At 42.9% G+C, this 26,327-nt stretch overlaps 1 protein-coding gene across 17 annotated transcripts in view; it reads left to right on the top strand.

The window, feature by feature from the left end:
* The window catches only part of LOC112857673 (uncharacterized), a 173,552-nt gene that overhangs the window by 10,939 nt on the left and 136,286 nt on the right, over nucleotides 1–26,327 (top strand). For 15 of the 17 annotated variants that reach the window (XR_015245954.1, XR_015245947.1, XR_015245946.1 and 12 more), the window contains one exon: nucleotides 11,820–12,007. Coding sequence is in view for 6 of the 17 variants with exons in the window: in XM_086693621.1 (XP_086549747.1) it covers nucleotides 11,820–11,862 (43 nt within the window). In the remaining 11 variants the exon portion in view is untranslated. The other 2 variants (XM_086693625.1, XM_086693627.1) reach the window with 2 other exon arrangements.

Genomic DNA, 26,327 nt, shown 5'->3' with positions numbered 1-26,327 from the left:
GGCCGATCTCAATCAAGAGGAAGGCAAGAATTTTAGGCTCGGTCACTGTCTTTCCAAAGCAGGTGTCTGGCTTGTTTGGAAATGTCGCTGACAGTCCCTCTCCCTCTTGCTTTGGCATCACCCTCTCCCCCGTTCCTCCTCCCTCCCCCGCTCCAACTTTCCCCACTGGCTTACCACCAGAGGCGAGATGTTGAGTCAATGGAAAAACAACATTCGCCAACATTAAAGGGAGACTGTTTAGAAAAGGAAGGCCCTGCTGAGGTGCAGAGGAAGCCTGTACATTAACACGGGCCACCTCTTATCTGGGGCAGCTGGGTCTCAGCTGCCTGGGCTGATTCCCTGGCTTTGCCAAGAGGCCTTCGGCAGAGAGGCTGCCTTGCAGAGTAGGAGGGGGGTCGGGTGGGGGGGGGACTGCTCCTTCTCATCCAGGAGCAGAGCATCCCAATCACTTTTAGAGACAAAAAGTCATGGCTTTTCTCCCAGGGACTTAATGGGTGTGTGTGTGGGGGGGGGGGCGGGGGGAGGCAGGGGGAACCTGGACCAATAAGTAAAGTCTTGCAAAAGGCTACAGGTCCTCTGGGCCTTTGCCTCTGGACACTCCTCACCATAAACCAGACTCCTCTCATTTCCAGTCCTTTTGCGGACTCCCCAGTGCCGTACCAACTGGCCGTTCTGACCTGAACGTGAATTGTAGGGAAAGACAAGCTAAAGTGACCCAAAGGAGAATTTAAAAGAAAAAACAAAACACGTGGGTAGGTTCGCCCTGGCTCTAAATTGCTTACCGTTAAGTCTTGAGCCAGCTCCCGATGGAAAGATAAGGTAAATCCCTAATCAGTCAATAATTAACCGAAGTTCCATGAATGGGCCAGTCGGCCAAATCCTGCTGACACCTTCAGATCCCTGCTTTAGTGGGATGCTTAGGTAGAACCTTCCGATAGACCCCACTCGTGGATCCCCATGAGAGGGGTGAAATGATGCCGGCACCTGCCAGTGAAATCTTTTCTTGGGCTCATTCCTTTGGATAACATCTGCAGCTTTCACTTTGGGAAATGTGTGTGTGTGTGTGTGTGTGTGTGTGTGTGTGTGTGTGTGCGCGTGCACGTGTGTCAGACAGAACAGCTTGGAGATCCATTCTGGTTTCAGGTCAGTTTGAACCAAATCCCAGATGTGTTCTGATCGTTACTCCCTTAGTCTTCCTAGAGGACTGTATCTTTTTTTTCCCTGCTTTTCCCATCATTGTAGTTTCTTCCCAGTGCCTATAGATATTTCTGTTCCTTGTCTCTCAAGGTCAGTGTGTCTTCAATTTGTGGTAAAAGCAGAGATGCCCTTTAAGTGATAAGCAGCCACATAGCCCTACCAAAGCATGAGAATAATTTTCAAATTTTAAATAAGTAGAAAATTAAACAACAAATAAATACTGATTTTGGTGCTTCTGGCAGGCCAGGTTCATTTCACTTCCTACGGAAGCAAATTTTTAGTAAGAGGGGCTTAATTCTTAAATGGTTCTAATTTCAATTTTTTGGTTTTGCTTTGCTTTGTTGTTCTGTACAGCATTTAGTGCATTATGATATGTGCTTGTAGTTATACTATTAGATGAGAAAAATCAGTATATTAAGCGTGGTTTGAATTTTTCCTAAGATCAAGCTGTGGGTCACCACAGGATGCCAGTCTATGAACTTTTCCCCTAATTTTGTCTACTCAAGCCATTTGAAAAACAGGTTCTTTTAGACACAGGGGGAGTGGGGTGCAAGAGTGTGGCTTGATGTGGTTCCATCTCCATTCTGGGAGAAAAACAACAAAAATTGAACGTTTGTCTACGAAGGTATCACAAGGGTGTTATTCCTTCATGTCAAAGATGGTTCATCCATTTACACTTCTGTTGGTTCCACAGCTCAGCCTCTGTGATCACCAACACATTGTTCTCCTCTCCTAATAGAACTCAGTAGTCTGGGTGCTCAATTAATCTTTGGCTGCTTGGGGGAATTGCCAATGAGTGGAAGTTCCGCCAATGATCTGTGACACCCTTTTCAACAAACATTAATTGAATGACATTTCTTTTTTCCCCAAATCATCCATCTGTCCTTTCTTATGCAACTTGTGAGTTTCAAAAGGGCAGAAGGCAAGCTTTCTTTTGGTCACACATTTGGCCTAAGAAGACAATCTAAGAATTAAACAACATAATCTACCACAGCCTTATACATAAGTCTAGAAGATTCATCGGCCTGAAACAACATGTTAAATATAAAACCAGTTAGGGCCAGCCGTCTTTTTCTCTTTGCCCATTAAAACTTCTTGCTTTCATCAAGGTGGTAAGTGGTTAGATTCAATGTTACGACAATCATTTGGGGATACAAGTGGGAATGGGCAAGATAAGAAGAAAAACAGTGAGAATTTTTTTTTTTAAACTAGTCATTAAATTTGTAGGTAAACCTGGGATCTAGGTAAACCTGAGATCCAGTTTTCTTGGGCTTTATGTTAACTTTTGATTGTTTTAAAATAGCAAAAAGTATCTCACCTATAAGAGTGCTGGTAAGTAAAGCAGAGGACATACATCATGCTGTCTGTGTGGTCATGTTGCTTGGATATTAAAATGAGATTTTAAAAAATGAAACTGGAATCTATTTTTCAACAGGTTGAAAGGCATTTATAATTACACTAATAATTTGTGAGTATCATACTAATGAGGATAGGGAAATGTAGACCTTGACATTGGCACGTTTAGTTACACTCACTATGAAAAAGATGTTTACCCCTCGAGAGTTTCTTAAGAAAAAGAAAAATCAATCTCCATCAATGAGCAATATTTTTCTCCCCAAGGGATATTGATTTGAACATTGACTTCGCAATGGGTGAGTTATTTCCTTCAGGCCCCCTGTTATGAATTGTTAGGTGGCATGTCTTTTATGAGCCAATAAACATGTTGTTTCTAGTATAGTAATCTTGTCAGGGAGATTCCAACTTCTGAGCTGTGGTTGGTTTGGGATATTTCAGCTTTTGGATGTCTGCGTTAAGTATTTCTATGGGATATATTCCAAGTTTAAAAAGCAATATCGCTCATCTCCCTTATTTTTTAAACCAAGAGTAGCCTTTCAATACTTCTGAGGGAAAATCAGGTGGCAGTGAATAATTCCCTTTTCTGCTTGCTCCTCAACTTTGTGTCCTCTCAGCTTGTGCATGGACCCATGACTCATGTGTAGTCATACAAATGTCTTCATGACTCCCTTTTCTCCCTTTACATAACGGTACAATGTTGGTATCTCTAATTCTGAAAATAAACCAGATTGTCCATTTGCCAGAGGAACCAGTACGTCAAGGAACATCGTGATGGGTGGAAGCAGTGGAAAGGATAAGTGGCGTTGGATTCTTGTTGACACGAATGAGCGTTTTTTTCAATTCATCTGTCAGGATTTGTGCGCACTGCGTTTTCTTGATGAGCTCCTTGAAGGACGAATTTAGGATTTGCATTAGATCGCCTTTGGGTTGATTCGTCCATCCGTTCGTTCTTGAACGAATATTAACCTGTGCCCATATCATGTGCCACACACCATACTCAGCACTGATGATAAAGAAGTCCCATCTGAGGCTTTCACAGTGCGCTTGGGAAGGCATCGGGTCGGATAGTTCTGGATACATGTTGACACAAAATACTTTAGGAGCCCTGAGGCTTATTTCGCAGAAGCTGGGAGTCGCAAGGAAGCCTTCAGGGAGAAGTTAAGCAAAAGCGTTAATTCATCGGACCGTGGGCTCAGGAGAGGAACAGAAGCGTGTGTCCCCGTTGCAAAGGGAGCGGAATCCTAAGCAAGTCACTGTATCCTCCTGAGCCTTAGTTTCCTTGTCTGCAAACTGGGAATAGTGATACCTGCCTTCTGAGATTGAAGGTTAAGTGAGATTGCATGAAGAGGTCTCGACACCGTGCACAAAGTAGACACTGCGTGAATGTCTGCTAGAAAGGTATGATAAAGTGACACCTTAGCACACTCTCTAATATTAATCCAGCAAATATTTTTTGGGCACTGACCAGGTGTCATGCCCTAGTGCTGGGTTCTGGGCAAAAGACCAGCAGTTCGTCAGGAGACACCATGAGGACGGAGCGAGAGATAGAATGACAGGTGGCTCCTGCGAGGCGTGGAGGAGGCACACTTCTGTGCGTGGCGGGCCTGAGCTGGTCTCTTACTGCTGGAGCCCAGAGCACCAGGGGTGGCCTGAAGGAGGAAGAGCCAGCAAAAGTCGGTCTTGCCCGACCAGGAAGGGCCTTGTGGGGCGGTGATGGCCTCAAAACAGGAAAGAGACAGACAGATTTGTTCATCTGTGATTTCTCAGTTTCCTCTAAGTTTTTCCACGGGTGTTCCTTGCCTTTCTGTAGCTGGATCGCGGCCTCTTCAGAAACCAAGAAGCCCATCTGTTTGCTGTTGCCTGTTCTAATGTGGCGCCTCTGATATACCCTCAGTGAACGTGGCTAGTTCTTTATACTTCCCTCTTCCCCACATGCTGAAATTTTCCAGTCCTTTCTGAAGCCCAGTCAGTTTCAGAGTGCTCAGATTTAAGTGCTTGCTTGTGTGCTTATTGAAGAGATTCGTGAATTGAGAGTTGTGATCATGTCACTGCCTGAAACTCTTCATATTGCTCTTAGGATAAAGTCCAAGGTCCTGAATGTGTGCCACGAGACTTTTCATCATCTGGCTTCTGTCCTGGGCTCCTGCCTCACCTCCTGGAACTCCCCATTCTCCCCACGTCTCCACGTCACTGGCTTTTCTCCTGTTACCTCAGCACTACTGGTACCTTATCGTGTTGCTGCCTTTGTTTGAAAGGCTTCCCCAATCCCTTCTCCAGACAAACTCCTCTCTTTAGTTAGGGTCCCACTTAAAAGTCATTCGCTCAGGAAAGGCCTCCCTCATTTCCTAGGTTAGATGTTCTAATGATACCAGCTCACATCACCTATGGTTTTCTTTTCTTCTGCTCACCCTAAGTGAAATAAGTTATTTGAGCACAGACCTTATTCACCCAACAAATACTCTCTGAGGCCTTCAGAGAATGGCCTAGATGTTGGGAATACCACACAGGAAGACAAAGTCTCAGCCCTTGGAGCTTGCAAGTGAGGCAACAAGCAAGAAGCAGATGTGGATGGGATATAATGTCAGTGATATAAACACTCTGGAAAATAGTTAAGCTGGGTAAGGGGATGGAGAGGGCTTGAAGATAAGTTGGGAATGAAAAGAGGGAAGGCTTGTGGTTGTCTGGTTCAGTGTAGAATTCCCAATGCCCAACACAATGCCTGGCATCCAAAAAGGACCTTGCAAATATTTGCTCATTGAGAATCATCTTGGTTCAAGTAGGCCTGAAGGAATGAAGGGTTGAATTAGGCTAATGCAGTGATGCTTGCTTCTCCCCAAGTTCCCTGACTGTATCTGGGACAGTGTGGTCTGCGTGTTTACCCAACATCCAATGGGAATCCACGTCAAACCTAAGTCCCTGTTAAAGTCTACGAGAGTCATACCTTTTGTGTGGTAGCCTTGCACACTTTCTTCTTAACCACCACAGGTCAAATAGCAACTAGTTGGTGAATGAAATATTTATGCTTTGGAGAAATCTTGATGTTCTAATCAGTTTCTATTTATATAATGATCAACTATGCCTATGAGGAGGAGGAGAGTTTTTTCTGTGATCTCTGTGCATCTAAGTGACTAATGAAGTCAATCTGGACTTGGCAGATTTTGCCACAACTTGGACAGACGTAGCACCCATGATGTCGTGTCACTTCTCAGCTTGCTGGTTGCCTTGTTCCCACTGCTGTGATCTCATGTTTGGCATTTTCCTTTCAAAGTGTTATCTTCCCGTTTCGCATGGTCCCTCTGTGTGGCTCAGGCTTAAGGCACTGTCTACCACTTGTCTTTCAACCAATCTTGTCTTCTTAAAGAATATTCTGAAGACCAAACATTCTGGTCTTTAGTTTGTTTTAATTTTGGAGGAGCTGAGGGGGTGGGAAGGGGAGAGGGGAATTCATGCTTTCGCAATTTTTTTCTTAATTTGAATGACAGAGCTCGACCGCGGGGCTGAGTTTGAATTGAGATTCAGACAAATTGGGTTCATTCTCTATAGTCTTGGTTAAAGAAAATTTGCACAGCACCAAGGAAATGAGCAAAAGAATGGTTCGGATTCTCTTCTGTGTACCCTAGCATACCTTTTCTTTTGTGCTGGCCCCACAACTCCCGTGAAACAGCATCTTTCCCTGCCCTGGGGGCCTCTTCTGGTTTTGCACTTTTATAGGAATTCATTGCTTTGTTTGTATCACTCTTTGGACCAAAAAAGCCGATCAAAGTCCATACTCTTAAGTTCACTTTGGCTCCAATCCCTGCTGTTTTGTCTGTCCCACCCCTTTCTGTGTATCACACTGTTTATCTCCACAACCAGATCTCAGAATCCCCAGCAGAAAATCACATAGTTTGTATCTGCCATTAACCAGCTTCCCCAACCACCCCATGCCCTCATCAGAGGCCTGCCGATAGTTGCTGCTCAGGGGTTTGGGTAAGAATAAGATCGGAAAGAAATGGAATATATTTCCAGCTTCACACGGTTTCCTTCAATCTTATCAGTTTGTAATTATATATTTACTTATCTTATTACGTATTGACTGCTCTACCTTCCCTCCAGCAAGAAGCCTCATAAAGGCTGGAAAATGTGTCTGCTTTGTTGACCAAGGTATGCCTGATGCTGGCCAGAGTAAACATATTTAATGAATCTCTGTGGAATATAGGAGTGACTATAGAGAAGAAGGAGCTTATTCAGGGTGGATTTTCACTTACCCTTAAGAAGTGAAATGAAAGCAAACTTTGGTGGTTTTGTTTAACTGTGGGCAAATTGGTATGGACTAAGAAATTCAATTAACTGTATTCATCAATTTTTGTTTCTGGGCTAGAATCGTCAGACTGAGACCCGGAATTCTTGATTCCCTTTTGTGGCATTAAAAAAAACAACAACAAAAAACAACAAAAAAAACAAAACAAAAAACCCAACCCAAACCTTGGCATATTACACCACCCAGATTTTTTTTCTTTGTCTCAAAGAAGGCTAAGCTGAACACTAGATTCCTTACCCAGTGCAACAATCAAAAACTCCTAAAACCTCAGCTGCCTTGGATGATGTCACAAAACCCTCAAGAATGCTCACTGCTGAGTTGGGCACAGGCCCAGCAAACACAATTCTTTCTGCCAGTTATTCAGGGTCTTTGACAGATTAGGTGGTCTTTCTTATTCTTTCTTCTTCTTCTTCCCCTCCTCCTCCTCCACCTCCTCCTCCTCCTCCTCCTTCTTCTTCTTCTTTTTCAACCTCTGAAAAGGCAGTTCAGTTTACCTCTAAGCAAGACATTAGCTCTGACTGCCCCCAAATAACATTTTAATTGGAATCTCAGTCCAAACAAATGCCCAGCTTCTTTATTAACCCCAACAGTGTAATTTTTCAACCTCAGACTGATTCAGGGGGAAACTGTCTCACTCAAACTGCCATGCAATGGAACATGGCAGTTTTCCTCAACCAGTCTCTCTTCTGACCTTGATTTGAACCTTAATCTCTTCTACCCGTGTTTTCTTTATTAGCTGCTCATAGCTGTGGCACAAGACTAATTTTCCTGTTTTTAGACTACCAGTTTACAGAGGTGTTTCACTCCCTCTTTGGCTCCCAAAAGTAACCAAGATTTCATGGACCTCGTTGGGAAAGGGAAGGTAATACCCATTCTTCACATTTCTTTTTAGGTTTTGTAATTTACCGTAGCTGCTTTGCAAAATGTGCCGTAGAATTTTAGACTGTACCTGCTTTGCAAAATGTGCTGTAGAATTTTAGATTGTACTTTTGAGGCACAAAGTTTAGGTACAAAGAAATCATACACTTAATTGTCAGAAAAAACTAAAAAAAAAAAAAAAAACAACCCTTCTAAATGATTACAAAAGACTTTTCATCAATAGACAGGTCCACTCTCATAAAGTGAAAACTAAGGCTATTACCCGAGTAATTTAGGCAAACACAATATGTTTTTTTTTTTTTATTAGAAATCTCTAATCTTTTGGGGGAGATACAAATTATCCAGATAATTGCTTCAATTCCTTCATTTTTATGCTGAAGTATAATCAATGAGTAATGACAGAGAAAATGATTTTTTCTCAATTATATACGTCTGCATTTTTTGACGTTGGTAAAATGATCCAAATTAAAAAGAAAAAAAAAAGGCACCCTTTTCAATAACAATGAAAAAAAACGTGTTTATTTGGAGTATACCTTAATATAGCAGAACTATGTAGGTAGAAAAACAGTGCTTATGATCGTGTGCTCAATTAGATTTATTATAGGTTTTTGTACTTTTTGGCATTAGCATGAAAGCATATTGGTTATTAGTTTTTATAACCTAATTGGAGGCTTTGTATCTAGTTACCCCTCTGTTCTCAGCTTCATACAATAGTTTGTTGATTGCAAAAATTACATTTCTGTGACTTTAAAGTCCTAGAACTAGGTCTGCCACTGCAAGTTGGGGATTCAGCCTGGTGTTTGGAGGGCAGGGACCATGTGCCCTCTGGGTGTGAGGGGGTAGGCAGCTGGGAACAATTGTCTGTCCCCCGCGGTGTTCAGTGGCATTAGCAGCACGTTGGCATGATAAACTTTGCCTTCATTTCACTGGCTCAAACAATTAGTGGGATTGAATCAGAGTTCTCCCAGATCATAGTTTATTATATGTTATTAAATTCCATTATTCAAGAAGTTGCCGCTCTGATTATAAAACTTCCCAGCATATCCTGCAAAGCCCTCATCTCCATCCCTGGCGCATTTCCTTTTACATTTATCTTTTGCTTCTCTGATAGACAAGCTTTTTTTTCTCTCTCTATCTCTTTCTTTTTCTTTCCCCTTGGTACTTATTTAAAGAGCTAAGAGCTAATTTGAAAATACATCTACGAAAGGACAACAAAAATGAGATGTGAAAAAAAATGGGTGAAGATTCTTAATTAGTCCATTATTTGACACGCACGATTTAACATGGTATGCTTAGCATTGTGCATTCCCCAAAAGAACAAGGCTCTTTTTTTTTTTTTTTATCCCAATCTTTAACTCCCTCTCATTCATTATATCCCTTCTTGTCACTTTCCATTAGCTGATCATGACATCCTTTGCTGGAAGGGCGAGCAAGCAGATTACTTCCAAACTGGTGTAAGTGACACTCAAAAGACTGGCCTAAAGGGGGTTCTGTGATAGCAACAAGCTCTTCAGCCCCTGGAGTTGGAGAATGTCATTTCAATAATATATTGGAGTCCATTGTCACATCCTTTCTGTAGCAACTTGGCAACTCCCCAGAAGTGGCAGGAATGGTTCTTCTACCGTGATAGAATCTAATGTTACCACTGTTGCTGATGATAGAAATAATAATAATAATAATAATAATAATAATAATAATAATAATAAATTATTATTATGAAGAATTATTTATAAGTATATAAATAATAAAAATCATTATTATTACTATTTACTTAGCCAGTCTAACCCTTCATCTTGCATTTTGCATTTTACAGATGAGGAAACTGAGGATCAAAGTAGCTAAATAAATTGTCCATGGTCCCACGGCTGATAAGTAGCAGAGCTGGGATTTTAATTGGGAGGTCTGATAGACTCCAGGCTATGCCTCTTACTGTTAGAGCAGGTTACACATAACACACCAACTTTTAGGAAACGTCACCATGTCTCCCTAAGTCTAAAAGAGTAAAGAGATGATCAACAGAGCATTCATTTTAACACAACTGAAAAATAACCTGTCACCAGACACTTTCGAACGATGGTGGAGAGGACTGAATGAAGCAGCCAGGGATGAAACACACATGCGCAAATGGTGCTGACTAAGAAGAAAAGGGAAAGTCTGAGGCTCTGATCAGGTCAGCCCTGGAGATGCAAACTGTTCCCAGCACATCTTTCCTGCCCCCAACAAGCCCTCTCTTACCCTCAAAAGCCCGACCCTGGGAATCATCCTCAGCCTTGGAAGGGCACCGGCCCAGGAAGAGCTGAATGGTTGCAGATAACAAGTCACAATGAACTCTGATCCGAACAGCACTGGGACCAGTCCCGGCTGTCGCTCATGCCTCATACCGGCGTCCAGCCTTCTACGCTCCTCTGTTCCTGAGAAAACATGTTTCCTTCATTCACCAAATTTTAGCCTCTTTCCTGCATTAAGCATGTTTTATCTTCTTTTCCCACCAATCTTTGAAATATTTTCATTATAAAATAGAGAATAGGGAAATACAGGTCAATACATTAAATAAAAGTTACCTGTTTTTCTTTTTTTTTTTTTTCTTTTTTTTTTTAATTTTTTTTTTTCAACGTTTATTTATTTTTGGGACAGAGAGAGACAGAGCATGAACAGGGGAGGGGCAGAGAGAGAGGGAGACACAGAATCGGAAACAGGCTCCAGGCTCTGAGCCATCAGCCCAGAGCCCGACGCGGGGCTCGAACTCACGGACCGCGAGATCGTGACCTGGCTGAAGTCGGACGCTTAACCGACTGCGCCACCCAGGCGCCCCATAAAGTTACCTGTTTTTCTACTAGCAGGAGAAAATTGGTAGTCCTATGGTGTATGTCTGTTTTGTTTAAGATATTTACTTATTCATTCATTCATTCATTCATTTATATGTATATAGTAGGCAGTAAAACAGGGCAGACTCTGAAATCGGACCACCCATCTTTAAATGTAGACACTGCCACCAGCCGTGTGACCTAACCTCTCTGGACCCTAGTTTTCTTGTATGTCAAGTACCTCCCTCAGAATGCTGTTGTGGCAATGATCTGATGTGTGTGAAGTAGCTGGACCATGGGGAATCACTTCCTGCATTTAGTTGCGGTTACATACACGTTCGTCAATGTTCTTGCTCTGTTTCTGACCATGCTCCAGCCTCCTTGATTCCAAGCCTGTAGCTAACTTCATCCTCAGCCACGGTTCTGTCCCTTTTCAGTCCGTTTGGTGTGATCAGCTTCCCCCTTACACCTCATCGGCGATTTTCCCGGTCTCAGTTCCTGTCCGTTTAACCCCAACTCTTAAGTAGGCATCACCAGCCTCTTTTCCTCACTATGTGATGGACGCATTTCTGCCTGGGTGCCCTGCTTGCTCTGCCCGAAACCGAGGCAAAGCCTGAGCTCAGCCTTCCTTGTTCCCATCTGGTTGGAAATCCTTGAAGTGAGTGCAGATGGAGGCAATATCACGAGTTTGTGATCATAAAGACAGCAGCAACATCAACCCACAATCTGGGGGCCTCTGGAATGTCATTGAAAAACTAGCGTCCAGACGTATAGACATACTCAATGCCAAAGCAAGTGTTTTGTAATCATTTTAAATGTAAAAAACAATCGTTTTAAATGTAAAAAAGAAGGTAATTATTAATGATTTTTTTTCATCTTCCCTTTAAAAGCCCTCTGTTGTCAAGGCCACCTTCTCAATGATCTTTGTACTTCTGAGAAGGGGGAAAATATGTGTGTATGTATATATGTATGTATGTATGTATGTATGTATATTTTAACTGGGGGGAGGGGAAGTAGTGCATGTTTTGGGAGAGCGGTCGGCTGGTGGCAGGAATGGGGAAGAGAGAATTATATTTAATGAAACTGGGAGTTCACATGGACCTTTCAGACTTAAAAAAAAAGTGTTGATTTTTACATGCCAAAGTCTTGAAAGGGGCTTGACGGCTCACGGCTTTGGTGTATTTTTCCAGACGGCAGATGCCATTTTGTGTTTTGCATAAACTGACTAAATTTGCTTGCTCTTTGTACGTATTTCAGAGGCAACCATTCTTTGCTTTCAATAGGACAGAAGAGCTCCTTGGCACTGGAACCCTCCTGGTCCAGTGAGGGAGGGATGAGGGTCGCTCGTGTATGAGGATACACGGCCATCATCCAAAACTTCCCAGTTCAGGTGGAAGGAAGAGGTTGGACCAGAACTTGGGATCCGCGTGGCCCAAAGGATGGTTCGGACGGTGTGAGTGAGTCACAGAAGGTAAGCTATGCTCAAGAACTTTCAAAAGTTATTTTTCCGGTTTGTCCATTCTTATCTCCATGGAGGACAAATAGGTTCGTTACGCTTTTATTCCAACTCCTCTACGTCTTGCAATAGCTAGTTGTGCGATCCTGTAATTTAATAACTCTGTGCTTCAGTTTCTGCAAAAAAAAAAAAAAATTAGGATGATAATAATAAATAACTCATCTCTTAGGATTGTTGTGAAGATTCCATGAGTTAATCCGCGTAAAGGTTTCTGAACCGCGTCTGGCATATAGCAAGTGTTCAAGAAATGTCGATAATTATTGTTATTATGATTCATTTCTGTGGAAGTTTGCATTTTTGCCTTTATTTTCTGATGATTGACCGGTCCAGTTCCCGTGGCCATTCTGCTAATTCTTTGGGTTGGTTTTATGGAAATAGACTGGTAACAGAGTGGTTAAGCTATTGGCTTTGCTGTCGAACAGAATCAAGTTGAAGTTCTTGAAGTAACAATCAATAGCTGTATCTCCTCAAGAAGTGACTTAACTTCTCCAGGCCTGTTTCTTCATCTATAAAATAGGGATGACAATAATCATACCTGCTTCATAACGTGATAGTGGTTGAACATTATCTGGCAAAGATGTAATAGCATGTTGGTATTGTTATTATTTTTTGCCACCCCAAATATACCGAATAGCTCACTTATAGTCAAAAGTGCCTCTAGGAGCTTGTTAGGACTCCAGGGCTCTAGCTTCATGGCAGCTACCTCACCAGAAAAGAGAGCAAACACAGAACTAGAAAGATGCTGTGAGGCCACGACTTTACTGGGACTCTTTGCCACATAATGACACAGATTTGAGAATCAAGTCTTGCTCAACATGGATTCCAACTGAAGTTAGAAAAATCCAATTTCTGAGCAGACCAATCCCAACTCTTTACATTGAGGGGTATTCCAAAGGATGGGAACTATTGGGATAGGAACTGCAGCCTTATTTTTCTGTCCTAAACCCCCCACCCCCACCCCCGGCCCACATAAAACACAGAGCCAGGTAGATTGTAAGGAAGCATTAGTGACCCGTGCTGGTTACCTTTCATGGAGGCGTCTGGCTTTTGCCACATTATAAATATTTACGTTTCCCATTTTCGAAAATGTTTGTTTATTTCTTCCTTAAAGCTGCAAATGGATAAAAGTTGTGACTGCAAGAAACCCCTCTAGAGTCGTGTTATTGAAAACAGTTATTGAAAACCGTCTAGATCACACATGCCACTTTCCTTCAGCAGTGACAGGTAGTCTCCATTAATAACTGAATAAAGAGAAAAACAAAGCTTTTACCCTGCAGCTACTACAAGACCCGAAACAACCCGAAGAACATGGAACAAGGAAGTCTGAAAAGCATCACCAAACTCGCAGATACTTTGTTGGCTCTGTGACGGTTTTTTGACCGCCCCTTCCTGCCGCTGCTGCGTCACTTCCCACAGTGAGGATAAGAGGGGACTTGAGTTGGGAGAAAAGGCACAGGAATGACTTCCTTTCTCAATTCAGACAAGACAGCAGCTCCACTTTTTGTTCCTGACCTTACGCTTAGAAATTTCTCAGAGAGTGGAATGCCACGATTCGTTACCATTAACGGGAAAATAAGAGGGGAAGGTAAGAGCAAACAAAAGACAAAAGAAAGTGCATGTCAAAAGAAAAAGAGAAGTTGGAAAGAGCACAGAGCTATATTGTTAACAAGGGGGAAAGAAAGTACAAAGCAGCCAACAAACGAAAGAAACGTCCCAGTCCTGTGCCAGAGGTGGCTAACTGGCCAATGAAGATTCATCCTCCCCTTCTGCCAGGTGGAGGTGTTTCTGGGATGTCAGCAGGAGACTACATTTCCCAGCCTCTCTTGTGGTGATGTGGGACCATGTGACCAGTTCTTATCAGGGGAGTATGAGCTGAAATTCAAGAGATATGTGTCACATGGGGGTTCAGTGAAGACTGTGATAGTTTCTCCGTTCTGTCTCTGTCTCTCTGTCTCTGTCCCTCTCTGTCTCTCCATCTTCTGGCTAGATAATGCCAGGGCGGTCTTGATGTCCCCCATGCCTGGAGCCATTACAGGAAGGAATATGGATTCCTGAATCACTGCTTAGAGAAGAGCAGCCCAGAACAGCTGCCCAACCGGGAATATCCACATTGGACGTTTTTGCGAGTGAGACATCAATGTCCATATGTGAAGCCGCTGAGCTTTTAGGGATTGTTTGTTATACCAGCAATCATTACTTACCTTGACTAATACAGAAATTGCTACCAGAAGGGAGCTCTAGAAGCAGTTGCTTTTTCTTCTCGCCTTTGCTTAAAGACCAGTTAATTATTTCCTGATATCCTCTTTTTCTTCTATTATGTTGTCAACAGCAGCCAATAACAACCAACGCATGCTATTTTTCACCTACGAGCTCCAGAGTCACATGGTCTGACTTCCAAGTTACGAAAAGCAGCAGTTTTGCCCGGTATTTTTCCACTGCATGATATGGATCTGCAGCCATCCAGACTAATACATCTGCTTCTGGCACCTTGACCGCAAAGTCAACGCCACATATATTAGGGTCTTGTTACAGGACACCAGATCGGGTACTGAAGAGAATAGTCAAGTTTATTCAGGAAAATAGAAGTCTCTTGCGGCAGATGCAATGAACTGTGTTCACCAAATGATTTCTTTTCCCCGGGCACAGGGGAAGACCACAATCCCCTCTCCTTTGCAAGTTAATTGGGGCCAGAGGACCAGTTCTTTGTAAGGGAGTGTATGCAGAAGTACTGTGCCTCCTTTGGTCCACGGAGTTAAGAGTGTGTGTACGTTTCCCCTGTTTCTGTCTCCTCTTCTTCCATAGGGATCTTGCAGGACATGTGTTCCGGATGGTGTGGTTACAAGATAGAAGCCACTCAGCCTGCAACGTGAACAAGAAATAACCTGTATTTTGTCATATTCTCCAGGGTTGGGGAGTTGTTTGTTACCGAAACATACCTACCGCATTCTGCCTGTACTCAGAGTGTTTCATCAGGGAGGAATTCAGTGCAAGGAATTCGAGGACACCAAAACCAGAATCCCTGGGAGAGCCAGGGAATGAAGGGAAATCTGAAGTGAAGGCACCACCAGGACGTCAGCTTGCCACCGATGATCTCAGCTCCCTGCAGCACTGATGGGGGAGAGGCCTAGGAAGAAGCCCTGAAGCTGACACGGAGCCCCCCCACCCCCCGCCCCGGGTCTGCAGTCTGTTAGTGCCCACACACCTGCTTGTAGCTACAGATAGAGAAAAATGGCTTTTGCCTCCCGCCTCCAATGATTGCAAGAGCATCTCTCAGTGGGAGGTAGTACCGAAAACCCTACTGCCAAAGGAGCCTGGGGATGTCATCGCCAGGCTTTCAGCCGTTATGGCACAGAGGACAGAGGTGGTGCCTCCTGAGTCTCAACAAAAAGTGTCAGGCACAAATGCTCCTCGTCCTTCCCATAAGAAATCCAAATGGTCATCCCTCCATAACCCATTTTCTCTTGACTCTTGAGGGCAGATCTTACTCCATTCTTTATCCCCCGATGCCAGACAAGACCAAACAAAAAAATTGTTCTGAAGTGATTTGGATGGAATGACAACAGAATGAGTAGCAAATCAGAAAGTTGTCTCCGTGTATTTATGTTAGATTTCAAGGTCTCGTGTCCATGGAATCTGATGATTCTCCCTAATGACTGCCCTAGTTTCTTCCCTGGCTTAAGCTCTTTCCCCTCCTGGTCTGCTCAGAGGGAAGAGCTTCTTGTTCAACAAGTGACCTTAAGCTTGAGCTCTGGATCCTGTCCACATAGCCAAAAAGAGGAGGCTTTGATAATGGGTCTGGTAGAGGCTGTCTATATTCTCTCTCTCTCTCTCTCTCTCTCTCACATACACACACACACACACACACACACACACACACACACACACACACACGTTTTAAACTGAAGTATCAAGTTGGTTGTGCAGAGTTAGTCCAAGTATTTCCGTATTTTATTCACTTGGTCTGAACATGACTTTTGTGCTCTGGCAGAGCTAGGACATCTTTGGGAAGGTGAGGTTTATGAGTTCATATTGGGGCAGGGTGGGGAGTATTGTGTAAGTGAGGAGAGGGTGGGGTAGACTCGGGTGTTAGCCCGAGAAAAAGATACTCAGGAAAGGGAAGGCCAGACCTTGATGTGGTTTTACCTAGAAAGGCACCAAGTTAAAACTCTGTGGAAGATTAAAGACATCCTCGTGATATTTTCATTTTCCTCATCAAAAAAGGGTAAGACTATTGTGCCTATGGTAAAAATAATAGTAGAATGACTCAGACTTATTTACAACCATCAAAGAAATGGAAGATATGGATCATGTCACTAATTAATCTTTTTATCATTATAAAGTGGTGACTGTATCTAGCTGAAGCGTTGTGTGCATAATAGCACAATTATGGGGGATGTGATGATGTAATAGCGGCTAGTGCCCAGTATTTAGCCTCTCTTTTCCATTCCCACCCACCATGATCTCTGGCTATATTTAGTTGTTTTACACAGTGTACCTGGAGCAAAGTCTATTTTACAAAATTAAAAGAATGGAGAGAAGAGATAGAGTCTTCACAGAAAAACCAGGCTCCACAAAATCTGTTTCCCTTGGTTACTCATGTTCCTTCTTGGTTAATATATTTTCTTCTACTTTGCACCCAGAATCATGGATGGAACACAATCATGAGTTTATTTTGTGTAAAGGGAAGTAGAGCATTGAGCAATCATCTAATGAATGCAGTCAAGATGGTTAGTGAATCTGGAAAATTCCACTCTCAAAAAAAAAAAATTACTTTCTCTACTCTGTAGCAGATTTCCTCTTGGCCTTAATTATCCACAGAGTTGTCCAATTTTCTGATAGTCTTTACCATTGTTGACATCACCTTAATAATTTATTTAATGGATTTATTTGGGTTCATTTGGGAACCCTTTATTCTAAGTGGCTGCCTTTATAAATCATTCAATAAGCATTGAACACTGTTCCAGTTATCTGTTGCTGTGTCATAAACTACCCCCAAACCTGGTGACTTAAGGAGACACTTCATTATTATCATTCTTGATTCTTACGGTTGATGGGCTCAGCCGAGCAGCTCTTGCTTGAGTCCCTCATATGGATGAAGTCTGATGGTAGCTGAGGCTGGAGTCAGCTAACTGTTTCCTTATTCATGTCTGGCTTCGGGCTCCTCGGGAATCTTTTTTGCTCCCCATAGTTAGCTTGGGTTTCCTCAGAGCCTGTTGGTCTCTTGGTAATCAGCCTTCTTACGTGACCGGCTTCCTCACGTGCAAGTGTTCTCAAGTCCAGGTGCAAGTTGCAAAGCCTCTTAAGACCTAGCTTTGGAAGTCATGCGGGTGACTTCTACTTTCCGCTTGTTGAAGCAGTCACCAGCCATCCCAGATTCTAAGGGATGGAGAAATGGAGTCCACTCACAGTAGGGGAATGGCCTGTGCATTCAAAGAAGGAAAGAATTGATGGCGGTCATCTTAATGACAAGCTACTACAATTATCTACTACGCAGCAGGTACTATGATGGATACTGGAGAAATGTGTTGAGCTAAACAGGCACAGCCTCTGCCCTTGTGGAGATTCAAATCCATCTTAACTTGAGGTTGACTTGACAGTTTCCACAATCCACTGCTGAGCAGTGCCAAGTGTATTTGGCTATTAAACTGGTAAGCACTAATAGGATAATTTGTGGCCTGGTCATTAGCTGACTTCCTCAATAACCAAACTGAATGGAATTTGTGATTATCTTATCCTTAGCTTGGTGATCAGTTTGATGAGCTGACTGATCCATGCATTCTTTTTCTTTTTAATTAAAAAAAATTTTTTAATGTTTATTTATTTTTGAGAGACAGAGAGAGACAGAGTGTGAGTGGGGGAGGGGCAGAGAGAGATAGAAAGACACAGAATCTGAAGAGGCTCCAGGCTCTGAGCCATCAGCACAGAGCCCGACGCAGGGCTCAAACTCACAATCTGTGAGATCATCACCCGAGCTGAAGTCGGATGCTCAACTGACTGAGCCACCCAGGCGCCCTGATCCATGCATTCTTTAACGCATCATCTGAGCAAAGTTGGGATATCAGCCGGTACTTAACACATTGAGTTCCTGCTGTGCACAGAGGCTGAAACTAACTTTTAAAACTTGTGATAGGGAAATACATAAGATACTGAAAAGCCAGATTTTGCTCCCGGTAGAGCTTCCGTTCCTTTTGGAAGTTCGATCGGGAGCAGGTGGCGCAACTCATGACAATTACAAAGCAAGATATGGGACCCAGAAAACGCAGGAGAAACTAGACAGGTGGTATCTTTCCATTTCCCTCCCGACGATCGTCTTTTGGAGAGACAGAGAATTGATTATTTGCCTCAGCTTTCTTCTGCTTGGTGTCATTAAAGGAAGGTGATCTAGGTTTGTTAAGTAAAAGGAGATTTCAGGACAGGAATGTTGACAGAAGAATTGGTGGTGTTCAGCAGTTCTCGGGTCTTATCGTTTTTGGCATAGTTTATGTCCATTTCGCGGTAACAGCTCTGAGGGGCTGGGGGAGGGGGCTCATGATGACACAAGCGATCCCTTGACATTTTGGAAACAAAGGTCAGAGCCTGAAAAGGTCCCAGAGCAGGTAGAATTCCTGTCCACACTTGTGAAGTTCTCTCCCATAAAGCTGGTATCATGTTGTGCCTTCTTATGTTACGTCTGTGTATCTATGTTATCTCACATCGTACGGAAGGACTATAGAGGGAATATTTTAAGCAAAACAACAACAATATAATTCATGCTTTGCCTTCCTTACCTAGATGCTTCAAGCAAAGCTAAATTTTGGCTTAATTGTCACATAACAAGGTTCCTCTATCAACCCATTAACTTTACCTTTGTAATTCATACTTTATCAGTGTGGATACTTTTCTCACACTAGTGAATCTTGTGTCCCCTGGGTATAATTTGCTAAGTTAAACTTCTTTCCATTTCTCGTGCCAATTTATGCATCTGTCTGAAATGTCTGTCCCTACTTCTCTGGAAATTCATAATAAATTTTAATTATATCCTTCTCTTTATTCGGTCAGTGCATACTTATTTGAAGTGTTTTTGGGTTATGTTGTTATTTTGTGTCTGCTGATACATATATCACTTTACAAATTTTCATGGGCACCTGATTAGCCCAACTTCTTATCAGGTGGTAAACTGAAGGGTAGGAGTTTCCCTATACATACAAACATAGATATACATATGGATGGTATATGTATGCATACATACATACACAAGAGACATCTCCTGACAGCTAACTTATGTGCTTCATTCTCCACTTTACTTTTGTCAAAACCAAACAGGCTACGGAGCACCGGAGGGTTGGGGGGGAGGTCTTGGTTGGTTAAGCAACTGATTTTGGCTCAGGTCATGCATCTCGTGGTGTGTGAGTTTGAGCCCAGCATCGGGTCCTCTGCTATCCGATCTGCTCTCAGCCCACTTTGGATCCTCTGTCCCCCTCTCTCTCTGCCCCTCCCTTGCTCTCTGTCTCTGTCTCTCTCTCTGTCTCAAAAATAAACATTAAATTAAAGACAACAAAAACAACAAAAAGAAACGGACTATTTTGTAATTACCTGATGAGCTGGATCAATACATATGTCTAGTGGATTATTCCGATTTTGTAATCACTTTTACTGCATATTCCCAAGGATGAGAATAATCTAAATTATTGCTCATCTTTTCCTCTGGGAACATTGTTTTTCATGAATTCATGATAAACATAAGTACCTGAGCTGTGTCAGTACCTGTGATTGTTTGTGGCAAAAGTGATTTTTTTTCTTGAATTATAGAAGTCTTACTCCTCAACTTGAGGCTACCAAGCCTTTGAAGTTCCATGTCAACCTTGTGGGAGTTTATCAAGTTTTTTTTTTTAATTGGTTTTGAGGGGGTCGTGAACATGATTTGGAGGATGTAAGCTCTTCCTCTATAATGTTTAGCTATCATCCTGCTCTGACTTCCCAAATGAATATACAATGTAAGTAGAAACTTGGTCTTGGCCTCAGGAAAAATCTCCTACCATGTGTGGTCCCCACCCTTCCTCTTTCTAACCAGTTGGCTCTCCCTAAGACCTTTTTGTATACCAAGTTTGGTGCTGCTGTGGCATATTCACTACATAGGGGGCATCCCGACTTGTCTGATTTTAGGGCCACCAGGAACCGTTTTCCATCTTTCAAATATCATAAATTATTTTGACATTCCTGATATTACATTAACGTGAAATAAAGCTTTCTTCTCATAATTATGCATATACTTAAAATGCAAATCCTGCTGGAAGCATTAATCTAATGATGGGTCCTCATTCATATAAGATGATAATGACTGATGGCAGATCTTTTTTCGAAAATGGATTTTGATTAGAGCGAGGTGGTGATTGAGTTTGGGACAGTGGTGGGTCACTGCATTCTTCTTAAAGCAGTGTGTTCAGAAGTAGAATATCCAGGCCCCGTGGAGAATCCCAAGTGATCCCGTCATGTGCAGAAGGAAGATATTAAATCTTCTATTCACTTTATTTTTAAAACTCCATCTTAGGTAAAGAGTTTTTGAGATATATAATATATATTTGGGGGATATATACATAATATATATTTAAGTAAGCTCTAGGCTCAAGGTGGGGTTGAATTCATGACCCTGAGATCAACTGATGCCCTACCAACTGAGCCAGCCAGGTGCCCCAGGGTGTGTGTATTTTTGATGCACACGATCCAGTAATATGCATGGAACTTATAAGTAAAAGTACACAAATTGGATATGTCTCAAATATTTTTATCGATAGAACTATGCGACCTAAAAGTTTAGCAACTAGTGCTTACGCAGGGTAAATGTGGATAAAGTTTTCACGATGCTACATGGAGGAACAGGAAATAGCTACAGAACAAGTGTTTGCAACCTTAGAATCCTGACTGCAGTTATTACTGGTTTCAGTTATTTGATCAATAGGGAGTTTACTAACTCTCAACCTGACGCCAGACAGTCCCTTTTAAGATGTCAAGAAATTGCTCAATTTTAGGATGTTGACCAAAGAAAGTAGATTTTGGTCATGCTTCCCCCCCCACCCCCATTTGTTTTCTCAAGGGTCTCAAGGGAACAGAAAGTTTTGAGAGAGTTTACTGTTTGTGCAAGATGACTCGTTGAGTAAAGAAGTCCAAAGGTTATTATCTGCAGAACAAATAAAGCCTGGGCAAAGGTAACTGTAACGAATGTCTCCCACCTTGTCCCTTCAGCCCGTCTAAGGGGATATTTGCGCCAATGATTGCATAACCGAGAACCTAATCTATGCGTGTCAAATGGAGAGGAGGCACATTTTAGACTCCTACTGGTTAAAAATAGTCACTGACTTTTATTCTTCTTAGTTTGACAGGCAATTGAACGTGGTGTCTATGCAAAAATCATATGAAAAGTCTATTTGTTGATGAGAGTGTTTCTAAATATCCAGGTGTTGCTTGTCAGTGTCAGAGTAGCTGAATTAGAATTTTTTTCTCCTTCTCCCAACATAGACACAACACAACTCTTGACAAATACTAAAATAAGTTTACCAATTCCTGGCTGATCTGGACTTTTCTGTTGGTGGTGATTAGTGATGTCAAGGATGATTGGATTGTTCTTGTGAGTACTCTATAGTAATTACAAGTATTCAGACTGGACGAACATACAGTGTGGGGATCAACGAGACTTTTAGAAGATAATATCCAATCCATAAATGTTGATGGGAAAGTGGGAGGTGACTGAGAGGTTGAGGTTAAGAGCTTACTATTGGAGGGGAAAAAAAGAACAATGCTTTGGGTCTCAGAGATTCATACTGACCACATATTTACTGAATCATTTCTCTTTATTTTGACTCCTCTTTTGTTGTTGCTTTTGTTGAAACTTGATGTCTGTAAAGCCAGTTAAAGAGGCATTTTATATAGGACAGTCATGCATTGTTGATAATGAATGAGCCAGAAGCCAGTTATGGAAGCCAAGTAAATTAAAGAGTTGACCTCTAATTTTTTTAAAGTTATTAAAAAAATTTTTTTCAATGTTTATTTTTGAGAGAGAGAGAGAGAGAGAGAGAGAGTGCATATGAGTAGGGTAGGGGCAGAGAGAGAATCCGAAGCAGGCTCCAGGCTCTGAGCTGTCATTGCAGAGTCTGAGGCCGCCTCAAACCCACAAACCACGAGATTGTGACCTGAGCCAAAGTCAGGTGTGTAACTGAGCCACCCAGGTGCCCCGACCTCTAGTTCTAAAATTAGGTACTGGAGAAGTTTATAAACTTTCTCCAAGTATGTTTATTATCCAAGAATTATTTTCTCAGAGAAATATTTTTTTAAGTTTATTTATTTTTTTTTTTTGAGACTGAGAGAGAACATAAGCAGGGGAGGGGCAGAGAGAATCCCAAGCATCTATATGCTGTCAGCAGAGCCGGATGTGGGGCTTGATCTCACGAACTGTGAGATCATGACCTGAGCCAAAATGAAGAGTCAGACACTTAATCGACTGAGTCACCTAGGCACCCCTCAAAGAAATATTTAAGAAAGAGTTTAAACATGAAGAACAAAACAATCAGCGTGAGATCCTCTGCCTAATTTTTAGATGGCTAAAGAAATCTTAATTGATTTGATGTATTGTATGAAATCTACACAGAATTGTCTCTGTCCATGTGAGTACGTATGGATACACAGGTAATCAAAACTAGTTGGCAACTAGATTATCTGAGTTTATGAGCATAATTGTTTTAAAGGAAAAACCCCACAATTTTCCAGGATGGAAAAGACAAATTCCAATTTCTAAGCCTAAGCCCTGCTATGACCTATGGCTTGGAATTTCACTCATGACCAGCTATTCAAGTGGAAAAACTAATTATAGTATAAGTTTAGCTTAGACATTTGGAAATACTTCTACAGATGGAGACACTGAGCTGAGTTGTAAACAGGTTGGTAGCTTCAAGACTCTTTCAAAGTCTAGAGTAGACAATTATCTTTCTGAGTCTGAAAATTTGATCTTTGGAGGGTCCATCAAACTCTAGGATTTTTTAGGCCATCCAGCCAGGGCTTAGAATATCGAGTGTGTGAATTGTCTGTTCTGCCTTTAAAAGGAGCTACTTTCTTTTTTTTTTATTATTATTAAATATTTTTATTAAAGTTTACTTATTTATTTTGAGGAGGGTGGCAAAGAGAGAGGGAGAGAGAGAGAATCCCTAGCAGGTTCTTCACTGTTAGTGCAGAGCCCAATGTGGGGCTCAAACTCATGAACCATGAGATCATGCTCTGAGACAAAACCAGAGTCCAACACTGAACCGACTGAGCCACCCAGGTGCTCCTTTCATCTGTTTATTTATTTAGTTTTGAGAGAGATAGAGATAAAGATAAGGAGATAGAGCGCGCGTGCGCGCAGATGTGAGCAGGGGAGGGGCAGAGAGAGAGGGAGAGAGAGAGAATCCCAAGTAGGGTCCGCACTGTCATTGCTCAAACTCAGGAACCATGAGATCGTGACCTGAGCGGAAACCAAGAGTCGGACGCTTAACCGACTGAGCCACCCAGGTGCCCCCAAAGGAGCTACTTTCTGAGGAGTGTTGGTGACCGTGGAGACATGTGAACACTGAGGGATAATGGGAGCCTCATGACTAGAAGTGTCAGAACAGTTTGTGATTGAAAAATGGGCTTCCAAACCTGCAGAGCCCATTAAATCAGCCAATCAATAATAATAAAAACAATAATTATGAACCCAAGAACGTTAAGGCATTTGGTGAAGAAGATGACAGAATGGAAGAGAAAAAAAAAAAAGAGAGAGAGAGAGCCAGAAGGACAGAGATGAGAGAGCCAGAGCCCGAGCGCGCAGGAGGCACACGGCTGGCGGGCCGTAGGTGCAGAGGGCCTGGTTTTCCAATCTGGCGCTGGGCTTGATGAGTCTGTTTATTCAGCTATGGTATCAGACGTTCCCTTTTCCTGCCCGAAGAAGTCCCCTTTGAAGAACTGCTCTGCTGGGGAGTAGTTTCCCTTTGGACGGGTTACTCCTGTTTGCAGACCTAAAGGAAAAGACCTGGAAAGGCCACAAGAATGTTCTTTAAAGTGATATTCCAGCTCCACGTGAGGGGAGGATGAATAGCAGCGAAAGATTTATTTCCCGGTTGAGGTATTTTTTTCCCCTCTCAAGTGAATTTAGCACTGAACAAAGGTGTCACATGAATGCGACGGGGGTCAGCTGTACTCGGGCACCTCCAGGTCTGTGGAGTGGGGTGGGAGAGCAGGAGCATGTCAAGCTTCTGTAGGCCTGGAGAGAGCGAGGGCACACCTGCGAGAGTCGGAGGGAATTCAGTAGGGCCTGCGGCCCAGCCTGGAAAGTCAGCATCCACAGAGGGCTCCACGGCGGTGACTTATCAGGGGACCGGCCTCCGCTTTCACAGCGAAGCAGCCGAGAGAACTTTAGTGAATCGGACGACAACATTTCATAACCAAATCGGGGGATTCAGAGGTTGAAATTTTTACTTTGGGGCTTTAAATATTAATTTCTTACAGTTCAGTGGCACTTTTTACTTTTCAAAGAAGTTTTTCATCTAGCCCTCACGTTAACCCTGTGAAATAGCCAGGGTAGATGTCAGTATCCTGAAGTTTGCTCTTTGGAAGAGGATGTGGCCAAAGAAAGACATATCGTTACCTAGCTCATCACTGGCAGGGGCAGGACGGCCACCCAGGTCTCTTGACTCCTGGACCAGGTCTCTCTTTTCTCTGTGTTCTTGTGACCTATACAAAGTGATGATGGGAGTTTCAGAAAAAAAGGAAGGTGACATTCTCCATCTCCTCCCAGGCATGTAGAAAGTTACTGTGACTTTGAAGCCACTGCTTTGCTGTGTCCAAATTCTCTCTCCGGGACTGGCCTTAGGGAGGAGATTCAAAGTGAAACCTTCAGAGGGGGAAGTCTCATATTCTAGTCACTGTGGCTGCCCATGCCTCTGGTGGATTTGTTCAATCTTTGCCTGTACCACATAAAACAGGAGCTCTCCAGAATGAAAGGGGTTCTTTGTTCCATCTCTGAGATGAACCCTTTGAGTAAGAGATGCCACTTCCCGGTGAGGTCTGGCTTTCCAGGAGCGGGGACGGGACCCACACGCTCCCCTTGATTCCTGGCCGATCCTCAATGACTCACGGTGACTCTGGGACCTGGAAGTGAGGTTCACGCAGAAGGGAGCCTGGAGCAGTACAGGTGCTCCACAGGGAAACTCAATGAGGTCTTACTTAAGTGCTGCTTTTTCTACTTGGCCAACACAGAGCCTTGTATTTTATCTACTTCCGGATGTTTGCCTCCTTTCTACATGTAGATCTGTGGTCGCCCAACCTTCAGCCGTATCTTCTCATTATTTGCATCCTCTAAGACTAGTTTAAAATTTCTGATGAATGAACCGGAAGCCATTTTCAGCCGAGCACTTATTCCAGTGCCCCTCCGCCTGTGGTTCAAATCCGAATCACCAGGGCAACAGGCATGCGTACTTTGAAATGAGTCTCAAGATGCATCTCGTGTGCACCAAACTTTGAGAATCATTGCTTTGTCCCCTTTCTCCTTAGCTTCCAGAGCCCTTGGTGACTGCATGATGCTACCGGCACAAAGACAATCTCAGATTTGTGTGATGGTTCCTGATTCACAAGGCTTATTTCACGGGGTTTGTCTAATTTAATCCTAATGTTGTGGGGGTGAACTTAATAACAGCCCTATGACGTGGATCCTTTTGTCCGCTCACTTTACAGATGAGGAGCCAGAGGAGTGAGGGGGTTTGGATCATGTAGCTAGTTCCTTGGCAGAGCCTGTGTTCGTCGCAAGTCTTGTGATTCCACGTGCCCTGTTCTTTCCCCCACAACCCCTGTGGCTCTATACCTTTGTGGACATTGCTGTTCTTTGCGTGGAAAGTGTTGTTCTCGATAAAACTTGCCGTCCACGTAGCTGGGGACACTTACCATGATACATATGAAGCCAGGGGAAGCCAACACCATGTGTATTACTAATGAAGCCTATGGTGGGATAAGTGGCTAAGACTGATAAGGAAGTATCCTTTCATGCAAATATTAGGGTGCAACATTGTCGTTCAGTGTCAAATTGGAAAAGCAGAACTGGGACCTAGTGAGAGATGAGGGTCCTTCCAGAGAAGGACAGGCTGGTTGTTGACCTGTGATTAAATTATATTCTCCTGACTTCATTTAGCCAGGAACGGAGAAAGGGTGGGAAGCAGGCTGAGCGGGGACTCTAGATCACAGAGCAGGTGACCTAGAGTCCCCGGGATGGTCAGGCCAGCTCTACTGGGGTTGGCCATTT

This window comes from Puma concolor, chromosome E4 (genome assembly GCF_028749965.1).
Source record: "Puma concolor isolate L17-30 chromosome E4, mPumCon1.1.hap2, whole genome shotgun sequence".
In the NCBI taxonomy this organism is placed as follows: Eukaryota; Metazoa; Chordata; class Mammalia; order Carnivora; family Felidae; genus Puma; species Puma concolor.
This window is presented reverse-complemented; position numbering and strand designations above follow the sequence as displayed.